We start from the raw sequence: 12,267 nt of genomic DNA, 5'->3' as shown, positions 1-12,267 counted from the left end.
GACAGCGCTCTGTGAGTTTCTTTCTTTTACTTGTAAAGATTGTTGGTGGTTTTGGTAGGGACACTTTAATTTATATTGCATCACTTCTGCTTTCTAAATTTGAAGTGCGAGGTTAAACGCAAAATCTAGCACAGCATTAGTTTCTGGACTACTCTAGACCTAACTCATAGCATGAAATTTGAGGTTCTTAGTCCAGTTTTGATTGATTTTATTTAAAAAAATTTGAGTCCATTTGCTACAATCAGGCAACATGATTCAAATGGGCCTGTACACAAAACAGTATGCCTGTAAAATATGAGACATACTTTCTCTTGGGCCTAAACCTACAACACACCCAAGATAGGTACTATTTGTACCAGTCTTATTTTGTCTTAATTATGCTGACATAAGAGCCAAGTTCAGTATTATGGTTTGTAAAGAATAACTATCACAAGGAACAGATGTTTTACAAAAAAAAACATTTTTTTTCTATCTACACATCATTACATGTCCTGTAAGCATGCAAATGACCCAACACTCCACAGGATCCAGGTGATTCCTGGGACGCTCAGTGGCTTCTCACAAGACCTCACAGCAAGATCCTATTAGTTATTGTGAAATGTCCTGGCTCTGACTAAACAAGCACTGTCTGCTGCATTAACTGATTGTTTGCCTCGGCTGCTGTGTCACTGGTAATGTTAACGCTCATTTAGCCATTGCCATGCAATCTCAGAATAAAGCCTCATTCACATGTCACTGTTCCATCAGTGATTGTGAGCCAAAACCAGGATTGGAGCCTCCACAGACACAAGGTATAAGGGAAAGATCTGCACCTGTTCTGTGTGTAGAGCCGCACCTGGTTTTGGCTCGAAATCACTTATGGAAATCACTGATCAAACACTGACCTGTGAATGAGGCATGACAATACATTTTACGGTCTGACTAAAACTCCCATTGAGCATGTCAGAAATCACCTAGCCAGGAAGTGCAGGCTGTGGTAAAAGTTGAGTCATGTGTATACAGGACACACATCTTATACAGTCTAATTTTATTTTTATTTTTTGTTAGTGACATGTAATATAGTTAGAAAAAGTGTATCATGCATTGTGGGACTAATGCTCTTTCAATTGTTGTTGTTGCCTGATGAAGAGGCTTGTTCGCCCTTGAAACATGTAGACAAAAAAAGGAATTATTAGGATCATTTATCAAACTGGTGTCAAGTAGAACTGGCTTAGTTGCCCATAGCAACTAAGCCAGTTCTCCTTTACACCAGTTTAATAAATAACTATATATATATATATTTCCTTTTTGTGCAAATGTTCCCGATCTTTCAACTAAAACACATATGCCGTTCCTGATGATTCTGTATATTAACCCACTGTGTTGTGACAGTAATGCTGTTCTGATCTCGGTGCCATGTTCCATTGATGCTGTGATATTTCAGGGCCAATTATATGATTACCTTATTGCCAGTCAAACTGTGCAGTGTCTGCTGCTTAGAGTTTTCTGCTGACCCTAGTAACAAATTCTAGCTGTGCCATTTTATTCCTGCTGACAAGTGCCAGTGACATTGTGCAAATCATGATTGCAGTCTTAAAGCTAGAGAAAGCTTAGGTGAAAAAATGTGCCGGTCTTGGTTCTTGGATGTTGATTCCTCCTTGTACAGCTGAAGAATGACTCATTTAGTAACATATGCTGCTGGATAGATTTGCATGAAGTAGAACTCACTTAACGTCGTGAAGCTAACTTCTATATGTGGAGCTAACGTCCTCCATCATGCTACAGTAAAAACCCATGTTTATTTACTCTCAGAATAAGTGTGCCTTCACACGCTGCAGAATTTATAGTAGAATTTTCTACGACTGAAAATTAGTCCCATTCAATGAATAGGGCTGGCAAAAATCCATGTGCTTACTACACCATTGAAATGTCTAGAACTGATTTTTAGTTGCAGAAAATTTTGCAACAAAATCCCCAACGTGTAAAGGCACCCTAAGGCCCCTTTTTACACAATCAGTATTTGCTCAGTATTTGTAAGGAGTGGATTCTACAGAGAAAAATTAGAATGAAAAGATTTGCATCTCTTCTGTGTTTTGTAACCACTCCTGGTTTTGGCTTACAAATACTGAAGAAAAGTACTGACCAAACACTGACTATGTGAATGTGTCTACACTCCACACAGTCATTCTCCTTGGTTTACAATGCTGTCAATTTGAAGCTATCAACAAGCCTGAGAGCGATATGTGACTTTTGAGCTGCTGCTTCACAACATTACTCTATAGCAAATTATGGGTGAGATTTATAAAATGAAGGCCTCAACATGATGTGTGTGGGAATAAGATGTGACAAATTTATTTTAAAAGCACATGTCTGTTAATAAATGTGTCATATCTTTTGCCAGCCTGTAAGCAGGAAGATGAAAACTATGGCAGCTATGAGTTGGTGTAGCTTTGTAGTACAATGTATGCCAGGTTCGGAAAAAAAATGTACATTTCTCTAACCTGCAGTGGCCACATGCCCTTTCACTAAGCCCCATTCACTTTTTGAAAAGTGTTGAGAGACAGAAATTTCAGCCACAATTGAGGCTTGCATAAAAATATTGCATACTGCACAAATTGGTTAAAAGGTTCCCCTGTATGTTTTTAGGGTTCAATACATTTGTGTGGAAAGTTGCCATTACAACCCAGTAGAGAGGACAACAGGAAATTGATGTTAAAGAGAATATACTCTAGGCATGGAGTATTAGACATAACCCAAACAAAAAGCAGAGCAGACCCAATTTCCAACTTTAATAAAACATCAAAACAAGTCCACAAAAAGAAACAAAAATACTAAGCAAACATTCACACAAAAAGGGAAGAAGTAAAACAAGGGTGGAAGGGCAAAGGGTAAAGTCACCTGATATTACTCAAAGACCTATTTAGTTCCCTTGTGGCAGAAACAGTCTACAAACAAACAGAGGAATGGAATTGAGGCAGAGACAACCATGCTGCATTAAAGGCAGAACAACAACCCTCCTCAGTAGCTCTAAGTTCCTCCATTTTCATTGAATGATTTAAAACCTCTACCCATTGTGTGCAGGGTAGAAGAGTGGTAGAACTCCACAATCTGAGAATAATTTGCCTAGCGCAAGAACGAAATTGATGAAGGAGGCCATTGGTAATTTTGGATAAGACTCCCAGGAACATTGTCAACCTTGTTAATACAATACAAGAATGACAAGTGAACTTTAAAAGGAAACAACCTCCTTCTAGAGAGGGGAAGAACTACTTTACCAAATATGCAGCATGGTGCCACTAGTCAACAAACAACGTCAGCACATTTGTGATACTTGAGGAAACATTTAATTTAGTTCCATTGGGAAAGGATCTTGTAATGGAGAACTTGTGCATGACAGGAGACAATAGGAACAATTTGTTCAATTTCCTGTATGTTTTTGAAGGTCGTATTAAGAGGAAGTTATGTGTCCATGGCTTGAGTACAATGTGTAATGTTTCCACTAATTTGGGGGTATTCACACAAACAATATTTTGAGCCTTTATGTTTTTCTGTGTACATCAGTTACCTGAAACAAGAGAAAAAGATAATGCTATGTTTTCTCATTGGCGCTAATAGAGAAGGGATTGGCCAGATAATACATAAAATGCACCATTTGTCCAGTAGGAGGAGAACAGTGATTGACTTTAAAGGGGTTTTGCAAGAATCTGCAAATTTGCAAGAATTTGGCAAATCCCCCTCCACATTTCACCAGATCTGTAAAAATAAGATTGCTTACCTGAATCACTGCTTCGATTCCATGCCCCTTCTGCTCCAGGTCTGTGATGCTCCGCTGGACTCCCTCAATGTCAACATCCATTTTAACATTGCCAGAGGTAATGACTGGCTGTGGCGGCCAGCGATTGACTGCGATGATGCCAAACCGGATGTTGACATATAGAGGGCCCAGCGGAGCATTGCGGGCTTGGAGGAGAAGGAGTGGAGATCCGGCGCCAGGAAGCAGGTAAATAATCTTAATTTTACAGGTCTGGCCAAATGGGGGTGGGGGGGGGGGGGATTTGCCAAACACCCCCAGCTCCTTTAAGTATGTGTATACATAAAATGTAACATAATTTTGTCTTTTTACAGAGACAAAATTGATAAAGGACTTAAAGATTTGAGTCAAGTTAAGCCAGCTGGTGAAACATACATGCATGAAGGCTTCATGCAAGTAAGTGGAAAATAAGTATTTGCCTTGTTTCTATGCAAATCAAATTTCACCATTCCTAATAATGTGTATATGTCTAATAAGATTATTAATCCTTTCTCTAAATTACAGCTGTTTTTCATCATTATGGGTACATGGGAGAAGTCTGCAGAGAATCTGGTGGAATTCTCCAGTAGCATTTTAGTTTACGTTTTTTATTCATAGTGTAAATACTGTGGGTTTGGCGCAGATTGCACTCTCTGCATTGCAAAGGGATAAAATCTGTGTCAGAAACCGACAGCGTAGATTCATGCGCTGCGGAACTAAAATCTACTCTTTTCAGTCACCTTATGTCCAGATTCTATTGTAGATTTGTTTTCTAAAATTTTAGCAAACTTGCCGGTATTGTAATCTAATGCAGATAATCTGCAGCGTATATGCCTGGTGTGAGCTTGCCATTTTGGCTGTCAAAGTTGTGGTCAAGGCCTTTGCTGTTGGCTACCGTAGTCCTTATTATCACTGGAAGGAAATGAAGAAACAGATGTGTGGTCTCACCGTAATACTGTGAATGTGAACATAGGCAATGGATCACATACTGCAGTTTTAGATTTTTGCATCATTGTAAGAAATTATGTGAAAGTTTTTTTTCTTTTCTTTTCTTTTTATTTTTTTTTACCAGAAACAGGGCAACAGGGCCTTGACTGGTATTTCTCAGAATGACACTTTTCTGAAAGAACATATAAACGTACAACATGTGGCAACAATGATCGATAGGTGGTGTGGTTGACTTATGATCACTTGACTGAGATAGCAAAACAATAGGCACTATGTAATTCCAAAAGCTTGGCGTTATTTAGGAGTAAGAAAAATGTCTGCTTTCTTCTAAACACAGTGCCACACATGTCTGCAGGTTGTGTGTAGCATTGCAGTGGAATCCCAGTCACTTCAGTGAAACTGAGTTGCACAAAAGCCTTATGTTTGACTCATGATTAATTTCTGCATATGCTTTCATAGCTATTTTCTCTTATGTTATCCTATGTTACACAGTTGCGTATATTATTATTATGACCACCTACTAATATATAGAGTAACTGCCGTGTGCAGCATGGATCGCAGCTAGACGGGAGTGACCGAGTAAGGTCCTGGTAGGTTGTCACTGGTATCTGGAGCCATGTTTACTCCAGTGCATCTCAAAGCTGCTGGAGGGTGCTTGATGGAGGATCCATAGAGTGAACAAGAAAATCAAGGTGGTCCCACAGATACTCAATTGGGTCCAAGCCAGAGAAATAAAGGGGTCAGGATACTACTTGGATGTCGGATATTTCTAGAATGCGACATGTCTTGGTTAAAGATCCCATCTGCTCCAGGGAAGAAAATCAGCATGTATGGGTGTATGCAATCTGCAAGGATGGGTATATAGCAAAATTGGTTAAGAGTGCCTTCCACGTTGATAAGTGGGCCCAGAGAATGGCATTAAAACATATTGCCTACACCACAACACTGCCACAACCAGCTTGTGTTCTTCCAGCAATAGTTGCAGGGTATGTGTTCTGTGATGTTCCTCTACTGAAACGTCGTCCATTCATTCGATGAAGCAGAAAATGTGACTCATCGGAAAAGGCGTCCTTTTGCCATTGAGCAGAGGTGAAGTTCCAATACTGCCGTGAAAGTTGAAGTCTTTTCTGCTGATGTAATTTTATTAAACGGGGTGCAGTGACCATTCATCTGCTTAAGAGCCCCATATGCGGCAGGGTTTGCTCATAGCGCCCTCGTTCATTTTAGCGGTAAGCTGTTCTACTGTCAGTCCACCCTCATGCACATTCGTAGGCGACATTCACCTCTCACATCAATGACATGTCTTTCTCTGAAGGTTCCATGTTGCTTATTCACAATGGTACCATTTGTCCACTCACAATATACTTTCAGAAATGCTGCCACCCTTGGCCTGAAAGCCATTAATCATACCTTATTGCAACTCTTATAAATCAACCCTTTTACCAATTACATCAACGAGGGATAGGTGTGAAAACAGCATATGGCACATCTTATGAACCCACCAATCCTGCTCACGATATGTCATGAGCTATGAACACACTGCCTATGTTGAAAGTAGGAAGTGGTCATAATAATGTGTTTTGACTGTATATATTATTGTATAATTTTATTTCTATCAATGTGCATGATCTACAATAATAGTAATTTGTTTTACACGTACATTGTATTGTACTTTTAGTATAGTAGCAACAAAAACCTTATTGTTCTTGTTCCTGTTGAACAGTCTGGTGGGCCAGAATATTGAGGCTCATCAGTTGAGTACATTACATACCCCAATAGCTCCTTTGTTCTGGAAATAATATACTGTTGCTTTATGCATCAACTGAGTTGCTGTGAGAGTTTGTCTCCCATATTTAGTTTGGCACTCACAGCTTATGAAATGCAGTTTTCCAACCATAGTTTTAACGTTATCACTTTCTGCCTGATGTTTGCTGTGTGAGTGACAGTACGACCTCCTAGATAAAGATGTGTGGCCCCAGGGGGGCTCCTTCTGAGTTCAGGCTCCAAAACAGCCGTTTCCCCTGATTTCACTATAACTACTCCCTTGGTATCCTTCAATTTTTTCATTAGATTCTAGATCTATGAAATGTTCTGACTCCTAAAGTCTTTTCTGCTAAGGGTTCCTTGGGAAACACTCACCTGGAGAATTTTTGGATTATCAATTTTTTATTGTCCTATATTTGAAACTTAAAGAGGACCTGTCACCTCTCTTCCCCATGCTATAACAACTTTGTAGCTTCTTTTTATATAACTCTTTGTTGTGTCACTCCACTGTTATGCTTACTGGGGCAGCTGGGGTTCTAGGTTTGAATCTGACCAAGGAAACCATTTGTGTACAGTTTGTATGTTCTCTCAATGTTTGCGTGGGTTTCCTCCCACACTCCAAAGACATACTGAATTTAGATTATGAGCTCCATTGGGGACACCAAGAGATAGTAATGTCTGTAAAGTGTTGTGGAATATTTTGGTGCTGTAAAGGTTAATGAATGATTTGCCAACTGGGTGTTACCAGTTGAATGTGTGACCCTGCACAGTGTTAAGCCTCATGCAGACGTTCGTGGAACACGGTCCGTGAGATACCGCACTGGCATTGCAGGATCGCACGGCGTCATAGCAACCAATGACGCTGTGCACTCCTGCAATGCCAGTCCGGTATCTCACCGACCGTGTTCCACAGACGTCTGCATGAGGCTTAACACTGTGCAGGGTCACACATTCAACTGGTAACACCCAGTTGGCAAATCATCATTAACCTTTACAGCACCAAAATATTCCACAAACTATGCAATGCCATGTCCCCAACTGATAACACTCATTTGCCTATTCATTCATAAACTTCTAGTAGGAGCAATAGGAACTGAAGAACAGAGTTGTTATTTAAATGTGGAAGTGCCAGGAGTGGTGATGGGCCTCTTTAAAGAAGGATCCATTTTTAAATATTCATTGTTTGGCATGGTCCAGAATTCATTTTTTTAAATAATTTCTTATGACATCCAGGAAACACTGCAAAATGCAGAGTCAGCCCATCTTAAAGTGTTTTTAAAAGGGTTTTCTGGATTTTTGATACTGATGACTTATCCTCAGTATCAAAATCTCGGAAAAACACCTTTAAAGGTTTCCTCAGGATAGGTCATCAATATCTGATTGATGGGGTTCTGACATCCAGCACCACCACTGATCAGCTGTTTGAAGAGGGGAGAGGGTCCGTGAGCGTTACGTTCTTATGTGTGCTTGGTATTGCATTATGTGTGCTTGCAGTGCATGCCCATTCACTTGTATTCGAGCTGCAGATAAATAAGGTAACAGATGAACATGACGTCGCTGGCCCAGGAAGAGGTCTCGGCACTCTGTGGAGCTGAACCGTGGAAGTGCTGGGAGTTGGGTCCCCACCAATATGATATTAAAGAGGATAGGTCATAATTAGTCTAAGTTAAGATGGGCTGACTAATTCTGTATATTGCAATGTTTCCTGGATGTCATTGGAGAAATTAGATACAAGTTTTCTTCTTATTGGTAAACGTGTGACATTTATGTTTGTTCTGCTTTTGAGGGAAATGTCCACTCCTCTTATACTGTTTGTCTTAGAACACCATTCTGGCAGTTCCTCAAATTGAAATTATATCTTTATGATTCTCTGTATTGTGTAGAACCCAGTCCAGCTAGGCAATTTCTGTGTAGTCTAACATTTCACTTCTGTGCTCATACGAAAATTAACTTTTCAGCGAAACTAAAGGACGAGCAACCCATCTTTAGACAGCTGTTTCATGGTTCTTTATCAGTATCAGATTGGCTGGGTGAGATGCCTCATACACAGCTGAAGGGGATACTGGCTCTCATTGAAGAGACCCAGTGAGTATATTTAGACTTATTTTCAGGCAATGATTTGTGTTAAAAATACAAATTAGCTTGTATCGGGAAAACCAGAGATTCCTCCTGAAGAAAAAACGCAACCTCAATGTGAACACTCACACAGCTATTTGGATTATAATTTAGGCCTTAACTCAGGACCATATATGGTATCTAATGTATTTATAAAGATATAAAGCTATACAGTGGTGCTCAAAATTACAGTATGGCCACACGTTCTGGTTTCATGATGTAGTTTTGGAAGCCAAAACCAAGAGTGAATTCAAACAAGAGGAGAAGCGTCAATTTTGACGTCAATTTTTTTTCCCTTAGTCCTAACAGCAGCACAAGTGGGGGGATTTGCCCCTGTGAAGCTGGTCAAGACAGGCGGAATTTTTGTTGAAATAAAATTCTGCATCATTAGTAATTAATTAGTTAATTAATTCCCCCCTCCTTATATAGGCCGTCCTCCATAGGGCTAGTTGCTTTTTTTAACAAGTAATCATAACAGCATAGAGGGAGGGATATTTGTGTGCTGCTGTTAGGACTAAGGGAAAACAAATTTACGTCAAAATTGACGCTTCCCTTTCGTCCTAACCAGCAGCACAAGTGGGGAAGTAGCAAGGAACCTCACACAAATTTTGGGAGGGCTAAGGACTTTCTACTTTATAGTTAAACTATCCCACAGGAGTTGGAAAGCTGACCTATGGACGAGCAGAATTTAACACAGACCGTCCAAAGGCTGTCCCTCTGAACGCCTATTCTCCAGGCGGTAATGGAAAATAAAGGTGTTTTGCATACTCCATGAGGCAGCAGCACAAATTTGCTCTAAAGGGATTAGTTTCCTTTCCGCATATGATGTAGAGACTGCCCTTGTAGAATGGGCAGATAAGAAGGATGGCAGTGGTAAGTCTTGGGACATGAACGCGAGCTTAATAGCCTCTTTAATCCATCTGCTCAAGGTGGGCTTGGAAACCTTGAGCCCTCTGTTGTTCCCCGAATAAGCGATCAGCAAATTTTCAGATCTCCTGAACTCTTCAGTTCTGTTCAAATATATTCTGAGGACCCTTGAGATGTCCAAGGAAAGTAATCTCTCCTCCTCAGGAGTGTTGGAAGTAGGAGAAAACACAGGCAGTGTTATCGTCTGATTAGTATTCACAAATGAAGGAACCTTTGGTAGAAAGGTAGGTAGAAATCTTAACAGGACCTTGTCCTGCAAAAAACTTAAATATGGTTCCGCTGCCCCCAGAGCCTGGAGCTCGCCAACCCTATTGGCTGAGGTTATGGCCAAGAGAAAAGTAACTTTGAGGGAAAGGTATTTTAAGTCTACCTGTTCCAAAGGCTCGAAGGGGGGGGGGGGCACAACCTCCTTAAGACCACTGGCAGCTCCCACTCAGGGATTGGTCTCTGGATGCTGGGCCTAAGCCTCTGAGCACCTTTAAGGAACCTCTTGATTAGGGGGTCCTGAGAAATTGGTTTACCAAGGCATGCTGACAAGGCAGCAACGTGAGCTCTTAGTGTAGATGGGCTTAGACCCTTGTCTAGACCATCCTGGAGGAATTTAAGAATATCAGAGAGAGGAGGATCTGAGGAAACTACCTCTCTATCCGTGCACCATCGCATAAATATTTTGAATATGCAGGAATATTTCTGATTCGTAGAATCCGCTCTGGAATGAGAGATTGTTCTCAGGACCTCCACCGAAAGCCCTCTAGCCTCTAGAAGGGACCGGTCAGTCTCCAGGCTGTCAGACTGAGCCTCCTCAGATCTAGACAGGGACCTGTGTTCTGGTACACTAGGTTCTGTATTAGGGGAAGTCTCCAATAATTGCCCTGACTAATCTGCATGAGCTGGGTGAACCAAGACCTCTTTGGCCAGAATGGAATGATGGCTATCACTGAGGTCTGGTCTTGCTTGATCTTCATCAATACCCTTGGTATCATGGAAATTGGAGGGAATACATAGGCCAGCCTGAACCTCCATGTTATGGACAGAGCATCTATCGCTACCGGATTGTCCTCCTTGTACAAGGAGCAGAATCTGCTTACTTTGGCGTTCAAACGAGTTGCCATCAAATCGATCTCGGGAGTCCCCCAGCGTTGGACTATCCTGGAGAAGATGTTGTCGTTCAGGGACCACTCTCCCATTACCGGAAGGCCCTGGCTCAGACGATCTGCTACTATATTGAGATCCCCTCTGATGTGGACTGCCACTAGATGAGATAGATTGCTCTCTGCCCAAGATAGAATTAATTCCACCTCCCTCAGGAGGGTCCGGGATCTCGTTCCTCCCTGTCTGTTAAGATAAGCAACCACAGTCGTGTTGTCGGTCCGTACTCTCACGGCTTGACCTTGGATGAGAGGTGAGAAGTGATTGAGGGCTAGCCTGACCGCCCTCTGCTCCCTCAGATTGGACGAGAGGAGTCTCTCCTGAGGATTCCAGATATTCTGAACTGTATTGTGTCCCAGGTGGGCTCCCCAGCCTAGAAGGGAGGCGTCCGTGGTTAGGATCACCCAAGAAGGTTGGGTTAAAGGCATTCCATCCACTAAGTTCTTCCACCACCTGAGGGAAGAACGTACTTCTACAGACAGGGAGTGCTTCCGATCTAGGTCTCTGGGTTTGCGACTCCAAACCGCTAAGACTTACTCTTGCAGTGGCCGAAGATGCCACAAGGCCCAAGGCACTGCCTCTGCAGACGCTGACATGTAGCCTAACATCCTCATGAGAACCCGAATAGACACCTGTCTGGGGGATAGGAGAAACTCTGCAGCTTTTATTACTTTGTCTCTCCTCTGTGGAGACAGATATAGGGTCATTAGTTGTGAATTTATCACAAAGCCCAGGAACCGCCTTGTAGTAGAGGGAACCAATTCTGATTTGTCCCAATTTACGAGCCATCCCAGGGTCTGCAAAGTGTGGAGAGCTTGTTGAAGCTGGACCTGTAAGATGTCTGCGGACGCGGCTTTTAAAAGCCAGTCGTTTAAATAAGGGACGACTTCTAAGCCGAGGAGTCTTAGGTGGGCGACCACAGGAGCCACAACCTTTGTGAAGGTGTGTGGCGCAGAGGAGATGCCGAAGGGCAACACAGCAAACTGGTAGTGCTTCACTACCTCTTTTATAAAGACAGCAACTCTGAGATATTTCCTGTGGGCCGGATGGATAGGAACATGAAGGTAAGCATCCTTCAGATCTATCGTTACCATCACGTCTGCCGGGTTCAGGATGTTTAGGACTGAGCGGATGGTTTCCATCCGGAAACGCTTCTTTCTGATAAACCGATTTAGGTAACGCAGATCGATAATCATGCGCCAGTCTCCTGACGGCTTTGGAACAAGAAAAATGGGAGAATACACTCCCTGACCGAGCTCGCAAGGAGGAACCTCCTCTAAGGCCCCCTTGACTATGTACTGGAGTACAGAGTCCTCCAGGACCAACTGTCTGCTGGGTGTTAAGCGTGCTGTAAGGACGAACCTCTCCTGAGGTTGAGAAATGAAATCGATCCTGTAACCGGTCATGATGACCTGCAGCACCCAAGGATCTGGAATCATTTGCTTCCAAAAATCTTTGGAAGTGTGGGGGGTGGGGCAGTGGTGGGCTGCCGAGAGTCATTGATCAGCCCTGCGGTTCCCGCGACCACGACCTCTACCCCTCTTGTTACCTTCGGAACGTCTCTGGTTCCGCTCTCTTCCCTGGAATCTTCCACC

At 42.2% G+C, this 12,267-nt stretch overlaps 1 protein-coding gene across 1 annotated transcript in view; it reads left to right on the top strand.

Moving 5' to 3' along the window:
- ANTXR2 (ANTXR cell adhesion molecule 2) overlaps positions 1-12,267 on the top strand; it is a 269,460-nt gene that overhangs the window by 72,381 nt on the left and 184,812 nt on the right. Inside the window, exon 5 of the mRNA XM_044304994.1 lies at positions 4,105-4,186. Within this exon, the coding sequence (XP_044160929.1) occupies positions 4,105-4,186 (82 nt within the window). The remainder of the gene's footprint in view (positions 1-4,104; positions 4,187-12,267) is intronic.

The sequence above is a fragment of the Bufo gargarizans genome, chromosome 1 (genome assembly GCF_014858855.1).
Source record: "Bufo gargarizans isolate SCDJY-AF-19 chromosome 1, ASM1485885v1, whole genome shotgun sequence".
Classification (NCBI taxonomy): Eukaryota; Metazoa; Chordata; class Amphibia; order Anura; family Bufonidae; genus Bufo; species Bufo gargarizans.
This window is presented reverse-complemented; position numbering and strand designations above follow the sequence as displayed.